The sequence below is a fragment of the Orbicella franksi genome, chromosome 7 (genome assembly GCF_964199315.1).
Source record: "Orbicella franksi chromosome 7, jaOrbFran1.1, whole genome shotgun sequence".
Taxonomy (NCBI): Eukaryota; Metazoa; Cnidaria; class Anthozoa; order Scleractinia; family Merulinidae; genus Orbicella; species Orbicella franksi.
In genome coordinates this window covers 9,017,701-9,037,290 of record NC_138151.1, presented here as the reverse complement: position 1 = coordinate 9,037,290, position 19,590 = coordinate 9,017,701, and the positions used below count along the sequence as shown (strand labels likewise).

At 40.6% G+C, this 19,590-nt stretch overlaps 1 protein-coding gene across 1 annotated transcript; it reads left to right on the top strand.

The window, feature by feature from the left end:
* The first annotated feature begins 1,087 nt into the window (after window positions 1-1,087).
* LOC145492749 (lysosomal dipeptide transporter MFSD1-like) lies at window positions 1,088-19,102 on the top strand. The gene is made up of 18 exons (XM_081472137.1): window positions 1,088-1,491; window positions 3,863-3,915; window positions 4,510-4,622; window positions 5,504-5,546; window positions 5,932-5,999; window positions 6,140-6,248; window positions 7,023-7,128; window positions 8,325-8,423; window positions 9,448-9,559; window positions 10,115-10,171; window positions 11,138-11,217; window positions 11,586-11,662; window positions 12,733-12,830; window positions 14,231-14,343; window positions 14,835-14,882; window positions 15,626-15,689; window positions 16,307-16,418; window positions 17,916-19,102. Exons 1-18 carry the CDS (start codon window positions 1,335-1,337, stop codon window positions 17,976-17,978), a joined length of 1,572 nt encoding a protein of 523 aa, XP_081328263.1. The 5' UTR covers window positions 1,088-1,334; the 3' UTR covers window positions 17,979-19,102.
* The last annotated feature ends 488 nt before the right edge of the window (window positions 19,103-19,590 follow it).

Genomic DNA, 19,590 nt, shown 5'->3' with positions numbered 1-19,590 from the left:
ATAAACATATGTTAGGCCCGCATAGTGAAATTGACTGTGATTGAGGTCTTGAAAATACTGCCAGAGGCGGCATGTAAAATTCAGATGTGACAGTTTTTCACTATGCGTACCGACTCTTAGCCGGTAAATGATTTTTTTTTTCCTCTCTCTACTCAAATCACTTTTAAAGTCGTTACCGTGACGGTGGACAGAGATAGGAAAACCCGGGACCAAGTTAAGAACCAATTAAATTGCAAGATTCATCATCCTGCCCTCTTGCAAGGAGAGCCATGCGGAAAACAAATCGAGCAATTGCTTTCCACTACCCAGGTCCTGTGATTGACTTTAAAATAATTCTTGCACGAGCTATTGCCCGCTATTGTGCTAACCACTGTATTTTATATGGCATGGTATAAAAAAGTTATTCAACACTCTTTCGAGTCAGTGTATGCCATGCCGTGGAATATCCCACTTGTATTTTCTCGGCCGATATGGACACTCGCCTAAAGGCCCGTTTGTATACCGAAAAAATACAAGTGAGTGAAGTGACTCGTGGGGGTATTTCACAATTATTCACTAGCGCGCGTTGGATATGAGAAGGTAGGTTGCCGAGTTGGCTATAATGATCCCATATCGAGCAAGCGCGAGTGGAATAATTGTTTTATTAAAAACGCCTTCCAAATATAGAAAACTAGACTAAAATGAAAGTAAAAACGTCCCAAAAGAGCATGGTATAATGGTTCATCGCTCATGATGGCTAAGTCAATGAAAACGCCTGAACTGTATTATCCAATGATTCAGTTTTTAATAAACCCTTTGCATAAATGGCGCCTAGATTTGACTAACAATACTTTGTACATCCTTAGCCTCATACTCATGTTTCCAGACAAAGGATTATTCACACGAATGTCAAGCTTAGGATGTACAGGTGTTGTTATTCAAAAATCGGCGCCATTTTTGCAAAGGTAGAGGTCTATGGAATATACAATACCGCACTCGAAAGCGCAATTCAAAGCGTTGCAACTAGCAAATATTCAGGGGCCCGTTTCTCGAAACTTTTTAGGCCCGTAAAGCCATTTTCAGTTCATCTGTATCTAAAACCGGAGAGGTGTATACACCTGAAACGTCTTGTATGAAGGGAACTTCTGTTGATATTAAGAATATGCGAGTAAAACAGCTCTGTAATCATAAGGTTCGAGATTTTGCTCTACATGGCTTTTCGGGCGCGAAACCTTCGCGAAACTGAACGGCCCCTGGTTACCCAATTAATTATTTTCTGATGGCATCATTTGGGTGTCCTCTGGACGCAAAGGTCACGTGTTGGTCATGGGACGCGATCGTTCGTGAGGTTCAAGATGGCGGAGGATAGTGGAGAAAAGACTCCACTTATAAATAAGAAATTCGAAGACTCCGAGGAGGAATTGACTGGCTGTGGAGCGACAGCTTGCTGTGATCCGAGAAGAAACGTCCATCGCTATTTTGTACTGGGGCTGATATGTTTCTTGAGTTTTGGTAAGTAAATTTTGAATGTCACGTCTCTTCGTCAGTTTCTGTTCACTTCCGGCCGAGGAAATTTTGCAACAGTGTATACTCGAAATATTTCGATTTTCTCCACATTGGGCCACTTAAGATTTAAATGTAGCCGTCGCAGGTTTCTATATTTCTAAACATGTAAGATCATATGGACACGGGAGCGCTATCAGTTCCACTGCAAGGCTTAAACGAGATGTCATTGTGAGTGAAGACTAGTCAGCATTCATGCAGTCTTTGCTGATGCAGTTCTTTACCACTATTTTTTAAAGCAAATGTCTCTCAACGACAGTGCTCAGGCTAGTGCGTGAGACATCTAGGTTATTTATCTGCCGTTTTTTTACGTTGCCTGAAAGGCTAGGGTTAGATGAGGTCCTATTTCGGGGCTTACGGGACACGGGATATTTTAGGTAGAAACAATTAACGGGATGCGGGATATTTGGAGGGAAAATGATTGGGATATGGGACATTAAGATCAGAGAAATATATGTTATTTGCCGGCTGGGAAGGTCCATATAGTAAAAAACTGTGACTGAGGTCTTGAAAATGCTGCCCGAGGTCGCAGGGTGAGGGCAGCATTTTCAAGCCCAAGGTCACACTTTTTCACTCTACGGACCAACCTAAGCCGGCAAATAACATGTTTTTTTCTTTCCTGTAGAAAATTGGTTTTACAGATTACATATAGGCTTGTTTACGCAACTTTGTCATTGAATCTGCTTGTGAGCCGTCTACTAACGATTTGTAAAAAATCTTCGCAATGAGCAAGTAACTCAGCTAGTAGACAAAGTAATTTTTGGAACTACTTTATGTTAGTTGCATTTATTTTACCAGTTAAGTTCTCCAAAATTTGTTTTTGCAGTGTGAAATTTTGTGTGAAGTTTGAAGTTTTACTACAAAAACAATTTCTGTCAGTCATTGCTATTAAAATCATGTGAAATCAGACTTTTCTACTGTAAATTGAATAGCAGAAAGCGAGGAAATTTGTTAAGTGTATTCCACAGAAATTCTCTCAAATACAGAAACGATCAGAGAGGTAAACTGGACTGAAATTGACTCAAATTTTACAGCGGGAGAAACACAGGATTACGGGCCATTACAGCGCCAAGCTACAAACAGCCAAGCAAACTCTCACAACCTCAAAACACTCAATTTAATTTACTTACTTATTTACATGAATTGACTTACTTATTTACTTGAATTTACTTTCCTTACCATTTTAAAGTGAACAGAGATAAACTTGCGTTCACTAATCGTCAATGGAAGTGTAAAAAAGGCAAAAGGTTGACAATTACCACAAACTTTAGGAGCAAAATTTGTGAGACATAATCGCTACAGCGGGGAAAGTATCCGGTCCGTGGGCCATATCGTAAAAAGCTGGAAACGGTCAGGAGCGCATGATTAGCCAATCAAATTCCAGGATTTAGGATTCTGGCCCACTCAGATGCTTGAGAAAAAAATAAAACAGAATATCAAATGGGAAAATTGTTAATTTTTGCAACTGAAATTTTACAGGATGTGGGATATTTAGGCCAAAAATTCATCTGATCCAGGGCTCGAAATTGCGACTCACTGGTCACCAATGTGACCAAAAATTGAGCACTGGCGACTAAATTTTCAGAGCTGGTCGCCAGCTGATGACTCAGGTTTTGTCCGATAACTAAAGAAAACCACAGATTTAAAATGTCTTATGCTTCGCTTCATTTAAAATGACTATGGAGACAACCATCACCTTCGGACCAGAGACATATCGCCTGAGAACAACGGTAGCTTTATAACTAAGTGTTACTCATGTTGTTTCTAATTGTTTTCGCTCTTCAGTTGTGACTTTTCTTGCATGCAAAGTAACGTATAAAATCGTGTTCTTATATATAAAACAAGTTGGCAACCAAAATAAAATAAGTTGGCAACCAAAATTTACGATCTGGTGACCAAAATTTTTCCATTAGTCGCCAGCTGGCTCCTGAACGAAAAAGATAATTTTGAGCCCTGTGATCTGGGATAGTCAGACCTCTGCTGATGGGGGCCTCTTAGATTCACTATTTTCTGAACTTGCTCAACAAAGGAATAACAATAGTAAGCCTATTATTATAAGTAAGCCTATTTTAATGCCCATATTTAAATCACCGAGAAATTTACTAATTTAAACCAAATGTGTGCGTGGATTATGCTTGAGGTACTCAATAGAATGACTGCGTCATAGAGAAAACAAAAACATCCCAGGTAAACACATTTTGTGATGGTAGCCCAGAGGCAGTTGTTGCTGTATGGAAAAACCACTAACTAGGAGGGCTCATTATCCAAACTGTTTTGTAACCTTTTTTTTGTTGTTCTTTTTGTTTTTCTTTTCATATAGGAAGTTACTACTGTTATGACAATCCCGCAGCATTGGAGAAGACTATTGAACAAGTAGGTTCTTAACAGGGTACCTGGGACGAGCTTAGTTAATTTATGACTCAAGAGTAGTTTTTAATTTTTAATTGGACAGCCCGGGGTAAACCTGGTTCCTAATCCATTTTGGTGATTCAGCCCATGCTCCCACTTGGCGGAATACTTGGCCAGGCACGTGACTAAAAGGTACCTGTATCGTTAACTCTTCTCAGCATGCAAGGATCAACTACATGTACACTGTGTACTGTAAGCAAAGACCATAATGTTATTCCCCTAATTCTTCAGGCTGCATGTTACACCAGATTGTACTTCTTTTGAAATGTTGTTTCTGGGGAGCCGCTCAAGCAAGTTCGATATCTTGATTGTGTAACTTTTTTAATTACTGAAGATTTCTATTGTCTTGAGTGATTGTGCTCTAGGGTATTGTGTTGTTCCAGAAAATATGTGTACCCCTCTCCCAGAGGGTTTTTTGGTTGAACCTTCCCATCCCCATCTGGTTCATACTCTACTCTAAAAATTTTCTCCTCCCCACCCCCCCTTGGAAGTTTCAATAACCCTCCTTGGAACGACAAATTACTAGTTGACACAGTTTCTTGTTTTTACTCGTTATAGGACATGGGTGTGCAAGCTGATTCCTATGTGTTATTGTATTCACTATATTCATATCCCAATGTCATTCTATGTTTCTTTGGTGGATTCTTACTGGATAGAGTCTTTGGTATGAGGTGAGATCTATTTCTGAATTTCTCAAGAATTCTGATTCTCACCTTCTCTGACCTCCAGGCTTTAAGCCAGGATTTGAAAAGTGGGCATCCAAAATGCACTATATGGCCTGCTCAAATGAACAATTTATAAGGCAACATATGAAAAATAAACCAATTTTCTTAAGTGGCCATCCACAGGATGCCTGGACGCCCATCTGGCTAAAAGCCTGCTTGCCCCTCATCCATTATCCCTCACTCCTTACTCCTCACTCCTCACTCTTCACCGTTTGCCCCTCACCCCTCGCCCCTCGCCCCTCACCCCTCCCCCCTCAACCCTCAACCCTCACTCCTCACCCCTCGTCTATCATCCCTCAATCCTCACCCTCACTCCTCGTCCGTCATCCCTCATCCCTCATCCATCGTCCTTCAATCCGCACTTCTCACCCCTCACCCCTTTACCCTCACTACTCACCCCTTGTCTGTCATTCCTCACTCCTCGTCCATCGTCCCTCAATCCACACTCCTCACCCCTCACCCCTTGCCCCTCACTGCTCACCTCTCAGCCCTCACACCTCATCCCTCGCCTTTTATCCCTAACCCCTTGTCCCTCATCTCTCACCTCTCACCCACTATCCCTCACCCCTCATTCCTCATCCCTCATCCCTCATCCCTCATCTCTCATCCCTCATCCCTCACCCCTCACCTTTAACCCCTTGTCCCTTGCCCCTTGTTCCTTGCCCCTAATCCCTCACATTTTAACCCCTAACCCCTTGTCCCTCGTCCCTCGTCCCTCATTCCTCACCCCTCACCTCTAACTCTTTGACTCTCACCCTGTGCCCCTTATCCTCCACCTCTCACCACTTACCTTTACTTACCATTGTTGGTTTAATTTTTTGTTTTAGACTTGGAACTATCATCTTCAGTTTGTTTGTATTAACTGGTCAGGTAAGGTGAAATGGTACAATGTCTGCAATCTGCTATATTTAATCGGTACCATTCTATGCAGAAAAAAAAAACTTCTTTGATTGTTGAATTTCTTTCATGTCTTTGAGCAACAGTCCATTTGCATGATGGCATCAAATGTATAACTACCAGAATCCTTCACTTTTTCTTTTTCTTACAGTATGCTAATTAATAAGCAATTGTTACTGTACTTAGACTCAGTATGGGTCATCAAAATTTGAATATGAAAGGAATTCTGGAAGTTGTAGTCAAATGACAATGCCGTGCAAAACTGGTATTCAAGTAGATGGTGTTACAATTGCCTTGTTTCTAATTTTATTTGTTACAAACAAGACTTACCTGGAGTGAATGTTTTCTATTGTTCTAGCTCATTTTTGCACTTGGAGCTTATATCCATAGCTTCACAGTGATGGAAGTTGGCAGATTTGTATTTGGGTAAGTGTGCTTTACAGTTCTCTGCAACGGGAAATGTAAACCATGGGACTAAAGCTCGTTTTATGAGATGCCTCAGACTTCGGGAAAACCATAATAACTACTATCATTGCTTCTGCTATATTTCTTGTTTTCTTCCCCAGCCTAGGAGGAGAAAATTTGGCTGTGGCTCAGAACACTTACTCTGTTAGCTGGTTCAAAGGAAAAGAGTTGAACATGGTGTTTGGTCTTCAGCTTAGTTTCTCCAGAGTGGTATGTTTCATGAACTCTGTGCAATACAGTCTGTAGGCCTGTCGTTCAAGGATCAATAGCAAATCAGCTGTGAAAAGGATTTTTTCACAAGTAATACACAAGAGTAACAGACATTTAATCCAGACTTTTACCCTGTCTGAGGAAACAAATTAAAGCACAAAAACCCAGGTTGTCTTATAAAGAAGTCAGCTCATCTTTAACAGAAAATATTTCAATTAGTGTAACCTTAGGCTTTTGTTACAGTACATGCAAAAGCAAAGATTTTGATGAGAACGGCTTTAGTTAGCTTCTCAGTGTCTTTTAAACACTGACCCAACGCTTTCCCGGCAGGAAAATCTACTTGTCCCATATGACCAGATGGCTCTTTTTTTAGCAGTGTTACCATTAAATAATAGTGCACTAGTCTAAGAACAGAATGGAAATTCAACCTGCTTATGCAAAGAGCTGAATCCCACTGCTTGCAGTTGCTAATCTGCATTAGTTTTTAGCTCAAAGTCTTTTGTTACCTCTAAAGTATCGTGTTTTCTCTTACATGCTAGATAGAAGCATTTACTGATACAACTTCAACAGTCCTTTTGCGGCTCCAAATCATACTTATAGTAGCACATCCAGTGGGTAAATGAGCACCACATAGCCCTTTGTATGCATTGCATGTCGATGGGTTACCAAATTTTCTAATCGATGGGACTCTGCTCACGTGCCTTTGGCACGCAGTAGCTCCACTAAAAAAGCCCTAACTTGCTGGGTCTTTTTTTATTATTATTATTTTTGTAGGGTAGTACAATAAACATGAATGTCAACAATCCAATTTATAAGGGATTTGTAAACCATGTTAATCCCACGGAAAGCTACAAAGCCTTAGGAATGACCTTATTTATAGGTAGGTGTGATCCCAACTAGTCCATTTAAAGGTGAAGGTTTCAGTGCTGTGGCAGATCTAGGGGGATTCGGTCAACTCCCTAAATTAAAAAAATGAGGGAGACATTATAACACGCTGACTTAGCCTCAGAATGCTGGACGTCAATTTTAAAAATTTTTTGGGGGAGGATGTCTCAGGAACCCCCTGCTAGGGGACCACCTAAAAAAAGAAAAGTGAAGCCTTGGAGCCGAAAGGCTCATAGCTGCCGGAGCTTATCCCGGTTTCCGTAGCATGAAGCGGCTAGGAGTATTTCTACTCCCCCTGGACGGGATGCTAGTCCACCGCAGGTCACTCCCCCGCAATTTGTTAGGTTTCCCCAACAATTCGCCGTTACCCATTTATACTCCTGGGTGGAGAGAGGCACTGTGAGAGTTAAGTGTCTTGCCCAAGAACACAACACAGTGTCCCTGGCCAGGGCTCCGGGAACGAGAGCACTAACCATGAGGCCACCACGCCTCCCGAGGGGGACCGCCTAAGGCGGTCTGTATATCATTCCCCCTTCTCCAAAATCCTGTATCTGCACCAGCAGGGTCACAAGATCCTTTTCATGGGGCTGGCAACTTGCTTGGAAAATGACTGTTATAGTTCAAATATTAGAATTCTGAGGAAATTTTGAGGCCACAAAGCTGGTCATGTGATGTAGCAAAATTTAATCAGCAAGTTATACTTATTGTCAGCAATAAACATCTAACTTTGTATTTTGTTGCTATAGTTTGACAGCTATGGTATATAACCAGCTAACATACAAAACCACAATAAACCATCCTTTCAATTTTTCAATTTTCAATTTTTTTTGGAAATTGTTTCCTATTACCTACCTATAACTACATGTATATCTCTCCATGCCATAAGGCACAAAAGGCTTACACATTCTCTTTCCACCCACTTCAATTTGCTGCCAGAGCCCTGACAGTCGCTCATGACTGCCATCCAACTGCACACCTTTCTTCTTCAATCCTCCTCCTCCATGTTGTTTTGGGTCGACCTGGTCTTCCCCTCCCCTCTGGCCTCCACTCCAATGCTGTACCACAGTGCTCTTCTCTGTCCTCCCTCATAATACAGTATGATTGTTCAATCCAGTACTTCAGTTACACATGTATACACATAACAAATGTTTGTACTCTGAATGGGTTGAAACACTTTTGATGTCTGATTAGGTGCTGCAGTTTGCCTGTTTTCTCTTGGCTGTGGTTTAATGTTGGGCTTTCTTGACAAAAGAGCAGCTCGTATCCTCAAAAAGGAAGATGGACAAACAGGTTTGTAGTTGATCTTTTGTAATGTTATTGTTTACATGCATGTACATTGAATGATGTTTGTTCATTTCAAATTTTGATAGAAAAACAGATCTCATAACTGCTTCAGTGAAATGCGATTTTTTTCAACCCTCCAGATTTTTGAAAGCAGTCCTTTGCTCCCTTGGCCAAAGAACATTAGGAGAAACTTACCCAATAATGATTTTTCAAACTTCACAATTTTTCAAACCAGTTTCTGTTCTCCTAGGTGATTCAATATCAAGATTCCAGTGTGAAAAATGAAATTACCTTGAGAAGTATTAATAAAAGTAAATAGACCAAAATCTTTGTTGAGCAGTGCATAGCAATTGAAAATGTGTATGGCTGCACACTATTAAACAATTGTAACTATTTTTCTATTTAATGCAGTGTTGAAGTACATCTAGGGAACTAGACATACAATTCTTCAAGCATTTTGCAATAGCCTCTTCTCAGTGTCATTTTTTCAGCATCTTGATCATTACCTGCCATTCTTGTGGCATGTGATACAAAATTACAGTACTGGTCAAATGTAAGTCGACAGTCCTGCCAAACTCGAACAACTTTACTCACTCCTGGATCCTTGACACTCGACAACCTTGAGCATCACGTCTTGGGGTCAGTGCATTTAGGTCTCAAGTTGAGTAGTTAGAGTTTCAAGTTAAGGAAACAAAGAAACAAAGATCTTATGTACTTAATCTATTTTTTTTTGGTATTGTTTCCATCATTCGTTGCCATTTTTACAGTATGTATTTGAGAAATACATTATTTCCTGAAAACTCAAAACTCAAGACTCAACTCAAATCTTGGAAGCTTGAGCCTTGAAAATCGATTCTCAATTTTTGAAAGTATTGAGGGTCAAGTATTGAAGTATCAAATTTTGATTTGATTTTGCCAACTTACATTTGACTGGTATTGTAAGGCCTTTACTGTATAACCTTTCACCCTTTGGCTTAGGGTTTTATTGACTTAAATCACGCGAGTCAATTGTGATTGTTGCTTCTCGCAGGGGAGGTCATCCGTTTACAAGATGTCAAAGATTTCCCAGCCACTCTGTGGCTGATATTCATTATCTGTGTGGCCTACTACGTGGCTATTTTTCCATTTATTGCACTTGGTCTGTAAGTAGATATTCTATTTGTACTGAAACAGTCATGTAAAAAAAACTTGTATCCACTTGCACTTATAGTGGAACCCCCCTTTTAATAAGGTCACCAACAGGCCATGAAAATTTGGTGGTATCAACGGGGTAGGGTCAAACCTCATGATTGGTCTAAATTAAATGACATCTTTACAGTATTTCACAATAATTGCACTCCTTAACAAGTGTTCTTTAATAAGCTTCTGGAATGCAGATATAATTTTAGAGAACTGAAACTTAAATCAGTGGGTAAAATGTTAACAATGGAAAGATGAACACAACTAGTTTAGTGGCCGTATAAACGGGGTAAAATTATAAAGGATTATACAGGTTGGGATTTCAGAGTGCTCTGTAGCCGTTGGCCGTATTAACATTTGCATTACTTTACACTAGAATAGGGTAAAGAGGATCGAGTCAAGGTTGTCAACTTTTTCATTTGAGGGGTATATTGAGCAAGTGTTTGTACAATGTTCCGTGGAAGTGAAGAATACAGGAACATGGTTTGAAGTGGACGTTTCCTGTTTTCTCTTCTTAGTGCATTTTTTGAAGCTAAGTTTGATTTGGCTCCCAGTGAAGCTGGAGCAGTGAACAGGTAAGAAAATGGACATACTTGCTAGCTTAACCTTACGCCAACTGCTTTACATAATTTCTTTTCTCTTTTTGCTGCTGATGTGTGCCTTGTGTGCCGTGTGTACCTTAATAACTGCATAGTTTGCACAGGCCATGAGAAGGCCTTGAAAAATTGCCATATCCTTGAAAATAAAACATCTCCAATTTTCAGCAGTGGTGGCTGAATTTTGTTGAGAAGTTGACATGCAAAGAAAGTCGTGTCTGATAGCCCTGGGCTAGTGGACTGTGCATCGGGGCTATCATCAATTTTGTCCATCGCTTGCCCGACATGAAGTTTCTTGGAAACATTTTTAAGGAGATTGAAATTACAGAACTGGTGTAAGAAATGATATTTTATGGAGTAGTGTAAGTGAGAACAACTTTCGGGCTAGTAAATCATAGCCAGGGCTTACCCCCAAAATTGGTTTGCTAAGCGCTCTGGTTTCAAAGACAGACAGACGCATGAAAAAGCTGACGTCAATTTGTTAATTTTATGAGTTCACCCAACGAAATTTTACATGTGATCTATAGGGAAATGAGTCCTTTTAAAATATTGCTGAATAGTCCTTAAAAAGACCTTGAATAGTCCTTGGAAAGTCTGTGAACCATAAGTGCCATTTTCTATACCCAAGGTTTGATTAACGAGATAGAAATTCCACAGAAATACCACTTCCTCTATTTTGCTGTCGCCTCTGCCAGTAACAAAAGTCTCGGTATTTTGAGTTATTTGGCCACGTACAAAATATTATTACCTTTTAATTGAAGAAAACCTGAAAATAGAAGTTTGCTAAGATAGAAAAACGCCATAGAGATCATCATAAGATGGTTAAGGATGGAGAAGATTAACTCGGATTACATATGAACACTTTTTAAACTTTTCAAACCGTGTCGCAGCTCCTTTAGGCTTTAAAGTTCATTCTAAGGAAAACTACTTGTTCTTCGTTTGCAGTGTGGTGTTCATTATTTCAGCTTGTGCTTCTCCCTTCCTGGGTTTTATGGTTGATAGAGTTGGAAAGAATGTCTTCTGGGGTGAGTAGTTTTTGTAGCCTCTCCATGAAAAAAAAAATTTTTTCTTCACTTTGTCGCAAGCCTAGTACACTCGTCTCCGGATCGAGCTGCCCGGGCTCGAACCCTGGCCGGGAACACTGTGTTCTGTTCTTGGGCAGGACACTTTACTTTCACGGTGCCTTTCTCCACCCAGGTGTATTAATGGGTACCGGCGAATTAAATGCTAGGGGGTAACCCTGCGATGGACTAGCATCCCGTCTAGGGGGGAGTAGAGATACTCCTTGTTGCTAGCTTATGTTTACATTCCAAACGCTGTATAGCTTGGACACTGTTTTGATATTTTGAATGTAATTCACTTCGTAACGATTTTCGTTTTCTCTTTGTGGTAGTGATTTTATCAGTGGCCGTAACCCTAGGTTGTCATTGTATGATGGCATTCACATTTTGGAATCCATTTGTTGCCATGGTAGGTCATTTGCCTTCCATTTACCTTCCATTTGTCTTATTCTAACAACGCTGTAACAGCTACAACGACGATAGTTTAGAAGTCTGTCATCACAGCAGGTGTCATTTGTGATGAACATTTCTGGTGCTAGTTTGAACAACACTGCTTCAATATCTCCAGAGATATTCTTTATTCAGTATTTTACCATTTTAGTTGCGAACCTCATAACATCATCACTTTCCTAATTTGCATAATACAAAAACGTCAATATCTCGAAAACGCCATTCTTCTTTATTCTGAAAAACCTTTCAAATACGCAGCAATTATTTTTCATTTCATAGGCACTTTAATTGTAAGTTTGTTATCCTGGGAAATTTAACGACCCGATCATATTCCAAGGCGTTCTAAGATTTCCGAAGACATTTCGAAGATTTCCGAAGGCGTTCCGAACATTTCCCGGTGCGTACAGAGGCAGGATTTGTTTCGCCAAACACGACGTCGTCGCCCTTACTTTTCTCTTGAAGATCGAATGACTGAGGGACTGGCTGTCATTGACATGGAATTCTCGCTTTTTGCACTGGCTCTATTTTGAATAAGAGCAGCTTTATTTCTACGGTTAGGCCTGCCGTCCACACTAACCTGTCACGAAAACAGAGCTTTTCGGAAACGCCCTTCAAACGGGAGGAATTTGAAAACACCGGCTTTTCGTTTTTGTGTGGTTGTTAAACAGTTTGAAGACGGAACTTTTCGAAAACGATAATCATGCATTTCCCTGAACGAGTTTTCCTCACACACAAATCCAAAATGATTGGTGATTGTTGCCTTTTTAAATTTTCAGCAGCCGGAAGTGTGGACGGAAAACATTTGATGCTTTGTCAGAGTGAAACCTCCGTTTTCAAATTTCTCCGGCGTAGTGTGGAAGGGGGCCTAAGACATGCAGTTGTTAGAATCGCTAGATATACACACTGACTACATGTACGAGAACCACTCGTCGATTAGAGGATTAAGTTGCATTTTAAATCTAGATTGATTGTCTATCTGTAAATTTGTTTGGACGGCGTTTAATTCACGTGGTGTTATTTTTATTGCAGAGTATCATGGGTGTATCATACTCCATGCTGGCTTGTGCACTCTGGCCGCTTGTTTCTCTAGTTGTACCAGAGTATCAACTGGGCACCGCTTATGGATTGTAAGTAAATCTCGACAACTTTTGCATCAGAAAAACATCTGGCAGGCAACTCGTCAATTCTTAGAGCAGTTCTACTTGTAAATTCGCCATTTTTTGTTTGGCTGTATAGGGGAATCTTTGTGTACGATATTTGCATCTTAGAATATTCACTTCAGTTACTGGTCGACTTACAAAATATCAGCTCTGAATACTGAAAGAGCATGGCGCGTTTTACTTTCCCACGGAATAAGCTAGACTTATTACATTGTACATATTTTTTTATGTGACAAAGAATGCATGAGCTCATTAGTGCTTTTGCCAGCCAGAAATTCGATCATTTATTCCCGGGGGGACTATCATATAAAATGGACGAGGGTGCTCGTCGGAAATTTTGAAAAGAACCTCTATGAGGTACCAAGATCCTGCTTTGTGGGCGTAGCTTGAAATATTTTTTCACCCCTGAGAGGTAACAATAGCTGTTATTGCAGTTGAGTCTGCGGTCAAATATTCTTTTGTTTTAAAAGGCGCACAAACGAGGCGAAAGAGTCAATACAATGCGGAATTGACCCTTTCGCTTCGTTTGTGTGTCAAGCCGCTGATAACTGCAATAACAGCTATAAGAAAACAAAAGATTATCTCCTGTCATAATTTTTTTTCTGCTCAATACAATTAAAGGTACCGTAAAAGCTCTCGCTGTGGAATTTTTGAGGCTGAACACCCTAAACCGCGTTTTTAACCCCTAAAAGGTTTTTTTTTTTTTTTTTTTTTTTTTGTTGTTTTTGTTTTTGTTTTTGTTTTTGTTTTTTTATTGCAATATCTTACATTACATTACATACAAAAATTACCTACTACTTACAATGTCAACGTAACTTACAATTTAACGATAATAACAAAACTTACAATACTAACATTATTTACGATTTTAATAACTTACATTACAATAATATCTTACATTACAATTTGTTAATATATTTCATGTAACTGAGGGGTGAGCTGCAATAGGAGGCTTTCTCACATATTAATTTGTGACTTAGATTTATGTTTCTCAATTTTAATTTTGTTTGTCAACATCGCCAAGAAAGCATCGAAATAAAACTCTTCTTCTTTTCTTGAGGCAGTATATAAATAATATTTGGCTATAATAATGCAGAGGTTTAAAGCAAGACGACGAGCGAAGTTATCTGTCACGCCATATATTATTTCACCCCTAAAAGGTACAATAAACATCCCCGTACTTTTCGTATGGGAGTTCGCTTCCCCTCCCCTTGTTCTTCAATGAAATGTTCTGAGTTTTTTTTCTTTTGTAACATGATGCCTTTTCTTCTTAAACTAGTATGCAGTAATGAGGCAAAACAAACAATGAGCTTTTTCTTCACCGCAAAGTGCATACAAATAGACGTGCGTTTAATCTGTTCTTTCAGCATGCAGTCTATTCAAAACCTGGGATTGGCTGTTATTTCACAAGTGGCTGGGACGATCGTCGACCAAAAAGGATATTTAGTGCTGGAAGTGTTTTTCTGTGCTTGGCTGTGTGGTACGTGTTCAAATTACTTCCATCCACCTCATAAAAAGCAGCGATGTGATGAGATTCAGCTTTTCTCAAACTCGTTAATAATTCGTCAAGTTTAAGGTGGCTGGCAACAGTTTCTAGCACTCTCCAAGAGTTAGATTTTGATGGGTCATCATAACCAGTTTTTATCAGTTGATACTACAATCATGGTATCAAAAAAACTACCCAATCATTGGTGGAAACGTTGTTATCATTTTCGTGAGACGACAGGTTACCGTAGCAACAGTATGACCTGCTAAAAACACCCTTAATTTAAGCTTTTACTGTTACTAACTCAGAAGCTAGCTCGGTGACCCCTATTGTTTTTTTCCAATTTTGATTAGCAGGATAAGTTGCAACTTTTGTCAAAGTGATAAAAAATTCTATCGAGGGGGTTCAGAACCACCTTAAATTTTCGAAAATTTACTTTCTTGAGGGAGATTTTGTGATTTTGTTTTGTTTTTTTTCTACAACAGTCGCGTTAATTGCCAGCATATTGCTGTACTTGGTGGATTCTTCAAAGAGTAAGTCTACTTTAGTAACTACCCTACAACATTTTGCTTTTTGTTGTGGTTGTTGTTGTCATTGGCTTTTTTTGAAAAATATATTTAAAAGCGAAATAAAAGACCGTTTCGAAATGAGCTGACGGGAAAAAAAGAAGTATAAATGGCTCTAATAAGAGATTTATTGTACAAAAGCCATTTTGGTATAAACACGTGTTTTGATCTGCATTCAGTTTGAAACTCTTTGAAGTACAATTTTCTGTGAAGACGTCGTAACTTAATTTAGTCTAAATCTACTAGCGTTCTATCACAAATGCCGTTCTCTGATTGGCTACGCTACTCACTATCTATTCTGTGATAGATAGTGAGTAGCGTGGCAGTGTGCCCTTGTTAACAAAGTGACGGCCGCTTCTTGGCGTTTTCGAAGTGTCTGTGAAGAGGATTTAGATCCAGTTTTGAACGACTAGTACATTTGTACTAAACCAATTAGATTATTCGCTCTCGATTTCTATCGGGCGATAGAAATCGAGAGCGAATAATCTTATCGTGTAATAGAATGTGAGAGATTCTGAGGTAGGAGGGCAGGGTTCATGCTGGGAGATTCTGAGGGAGGGAGGGAGGGAGGGGAGGTCTTGCTGGGAGATTCTGATGGAGGGGGAGGGAGGTCTTGCCGCAACCGCGCAACAAGCTGCATATAAAGGAGCACGGTATAAGGGGGATAAGCAGAATTTTTTCTTAACGCTTGCTTGTCTTTTTTTAAATAGGAACAGGGCTTAACCTTTCCACTCTAGAGAGAAAACAGTTAGCAGCTCAGAGCAGAGTAACGCTGTAAGTTATGCATGTGGAAAGAAATTGTATCATTTTCAGGGTGATCAGTCTCTTCGCATAAAACTGCTTTGTCGATTCTGATAAAAATAATGTGGGTAAGAAAGTCTGCATACGAGCCAAGTGGCCCATCAGACAGGAGCTTATTTCCGGTTTCTGTAGTATGAGACGACTAGGATTATGTTTATTCCCCCTGGATGTGATGCTAGTGCACGCAGGGTTACCCCCCAACATTAAATTCGGCGGTACCTATTTATACACCTCGGTGGAGAGAGGCACTGTGAGAGTAAAGTGTCTTGCCCAAGAACACAAGTTCACGATGTCTCCGGCCAGGGCTTGAACCCGGACGGCTCGATCCGGAGGCAAGTGCACCTCTATGAGGTCACCGCTTCTCCCTGATAAAAATAGTACGGTCATTAAACCGTACAGATTCATCTCCGATCTTGAAATCTGAGGAGCATCAGTTAACTAGGTGTTTAGTTACCTTTATTCGCCATAACGTTGCGTATATTTGGGGATAAGTTTTTCTTTTTTGGTAGAGCGCATAACCTGTCAAAATAGAAAAAGCCACGTGTAGGCTATGTGACAAAGAGTAATTTAACTGATCATTTTTTTCCCAGTGTATCTTCAGAAGAAGAAGAAATTCGTAAGAGAGATTATGGTGTTAGTCCTATAACTCCTCGCTCCGCAGCTCAACTCCGGCTGCGCTTTCTGTCTCGTGTTGGACAACAGGTGAGTGTCAAATCCCCCGGTAGGGGGGGGGGCGGGGCTTCCCATATGAAAAGCTCGGGGATGTTCGTCGAAAATCTTAATTAAACCCCTAAAGGAGACCAATCTGGGTGTGGCTCGAGCTTTATTTGACCCCTAGAAGATACCACTGAAAATCGAGCCTAAAAACGGAAATAAGAGCGGTTTTTTGTGACCATTCGAGTGCACCCTTAAGTTCCGGCCAAACGATCGCAACATTTGAACACAATATATCCCAACATTGTTAACCCAGAATTTGCAAGCCCCGGCCAAACGATCGCAACATTTGAACGCAGCATATCCCAACATTGTTGGGTGCAACATGTTGCGCGCGTTTGGCCACCCTGTTGCGACGTGTTGCGACATGTTGGGTGTTGAAAATCGAGCTAGTGCGCATGCCCGGACCTGGCCAAACGACCACAACATCATGCAACAACCACAAATGTTGCATGAAAAATTTGACCATTTTCAAATTCGAGCCAACAACGCCCAACATGTCGCAACACGTCGCAACAGGGTGGCCAAACGTACGCAACATGTTACTCCCGACAATGTTGCGTTGAAATGTTGCGATCGTTTGGCCGGGGCTTTAAATATACTTTTGCAGCTAAAAATAGTGGCGATTCGTCATGAACACCCTAAGTGAGGCCAGAATCCTTGATTCATACCCCTAAGCGAGAAGACCAGCATCCACGAGCTTTTCATATGGGAGCCCCTCTCGGGACAAATCTACCAGATGATAACGTCAAGTTCTTGTCAGTTTACAGAGGTACCATCATTATCATAACCTCAAATGGTCAAAACCTACAGAAACCTAATGGAAACCCAAAATAATGGTCAAGATATGTTTAAAACTGCTAGTTAAATGCATTAAAGCTATAATAGGAATGCTGTAATGAGTTACACAGGCTTTTGATGCCAATTTATGGAAAAGTCTCGTAGACGTTTTCAATGATTCTGCCGTCGTGCTTTGGAGTAACCACTTAAAACTAACTGCAGTTTGCTCTTCCCCGATCCACTTAACATCATCTTGGTGATCAAAAGCAATTTGTGAACGAAGTACGCAGTCATAATAAGAGCTCTGTAGTGGCCATACTTGCAGCAAAATCTCATTTGAGACTTTCATCTTTTGCTAGTACACCAGTTACGTTCAATTTCCTGTTGGATTGAGAATGGTGGTGCTCTAGTCGTTCAAAGTTGAACAGTTTCAAAAATTTGATCGAGCCACGTTAAGTCCCCCCCCCCCCTCCCCCCTCTTCTACCTTCTACCCCATTATTCGGCCAAGATGCTTCCTCCTGGTAGCCTGTTCCAGGCTCTCGGTCACTGGGGACTTTCTCTACCAGACCACGCTGGTCGCCCGGCCGAAGTTTTGATGGTCCCCATTGACCGAGAGCCTGGAACAGGCTACCTCCTGGGAACTGGAATGAACCAAAACATGCAGTGTCCATTACAAATCTTGACGTTGCGTTCTTTTTTTACAGTACTTTCAGCTCCCGGAGACTTACAGAGCTTCGGCGCTGGCCTACCCTCATGTACTAAAGTGATGCGGAACCTGTTAAAGCTTGGATTTTCTAACAGCCATGTCAAGTTAAGGGATTGGAATGGACCATTTTGGGCGAATTGTGTCTCTCTTTTTTTTTTTTTTTTTTCTCCCTCTCTCTTTTTTATATATGTAATTATTAATTTGAGCTCATAGCTTATCATCACATACAGAAGTTTTAAAACGTCTGTAAAATCTGTATAAAAATACCGCCTAAAATAAAGTGGCATCATTCCTTCAACTTGATTACAACGGTTGTTGGAATATCAAGAGAACTACTATTTTAAGGGCCGGGTAGTGAAGTACTGTTAAACAAAGTGAGTGATAATATCTCAAGAAACCAAGGCTAATGCGACATCGTCCTGGAATTCGTTGGTCGCATGAGATTAAATATAAAGAATATTGACGTAGACGTTCTTGTCGCTGTGAAACTTTCTCTAGTGTTAATATCAGGTCTGTTGTACACCATTTTGATTTTTGTTACACGGTCTCAGACAAAGCAACTACACGGCCAATGAGAGCGCGCTCTGGTATAAAGAATTCGTTAATCAGTGAACTTTTTTTTTCACGGGTTTGCTGAATTCATTCTAACTTCATTGAACGCCGATTCAATACGTTCTTAGTTGTAGTAATGGCCCGGGGGGGACTTCCATTCAAAAAGGACGGGGGGTGTTCGTCGTGGCTTTTAGGGGGTGAAAAAAAGCGGTTTTGATACCTCGAAGAGTGGTCTGCCTCAAAAGGTCCACAGCGAGAGCTTTTGCGGTAACTTTTAGGGTATTGAGCCCAAACAAAATGTGACAGGAGATAGTGTACTGTTTTAGAATTGGTACCTCTTAAGGGTGAAAAAAAATTTCAAGCCACACCCACAAAACAGGGTCGTGGTACCTCTTAGGGGTTCTTTTCAAAATTACCGATGAGCACCCCATCCTTTTTATATCAGCGTTCTCTCCCCCCGGGAGTAACGATTGGTAAGTCGTCCTCGCGATTGTCATCGCCAGTGGCGCATTTACTTTTGGTGAAGTTCCGATATTAAATTCTCGCCTGCTAATATCCGGTTTTGTAATTATCAAATAAGTTAGATACACATCTAACTTTTGACGGTTGAAAATAAAGTGGTTTCTTACATTACTCGTGACTGTGTTTGCTCAGTGAGCTGTACAATTGCTTTGTCATAAACTTATTCAGAGCAATCAGGGTGAAATTTCTGTACCGAAACTATCGTGAATTCGTCATTTTCTTGTGCATACCACCGCGTTTGGCACTGGCCACTTGTCTTTCTTAGTCGCCCAGAATGCCATTTATAACCATAGATACAGGTCAGAATTGCGCACATGAAAAAAATCGCGCGGGAAAATGCAATCACACGGTCATTCGTATAATCCCCCGTGTAGGTCGTTACAGTAAGCACTTACTGACTGGCTCTAAGGAAAACAGTAAATTTTGTTTCCCCGAGACCCTCAATGTCGAGGGGAAACAAAACTCGCTGTTTCCCGGGGAGCCAGTTATTACGTGTTTTGTTATACCTCCCGACTCAAAAATAGAAAACAAAACTGCGAAAAATCGTTTCCTTGACGCCGGCTGGCACACACACTCAAGGAGCACGACCTGATCACGTG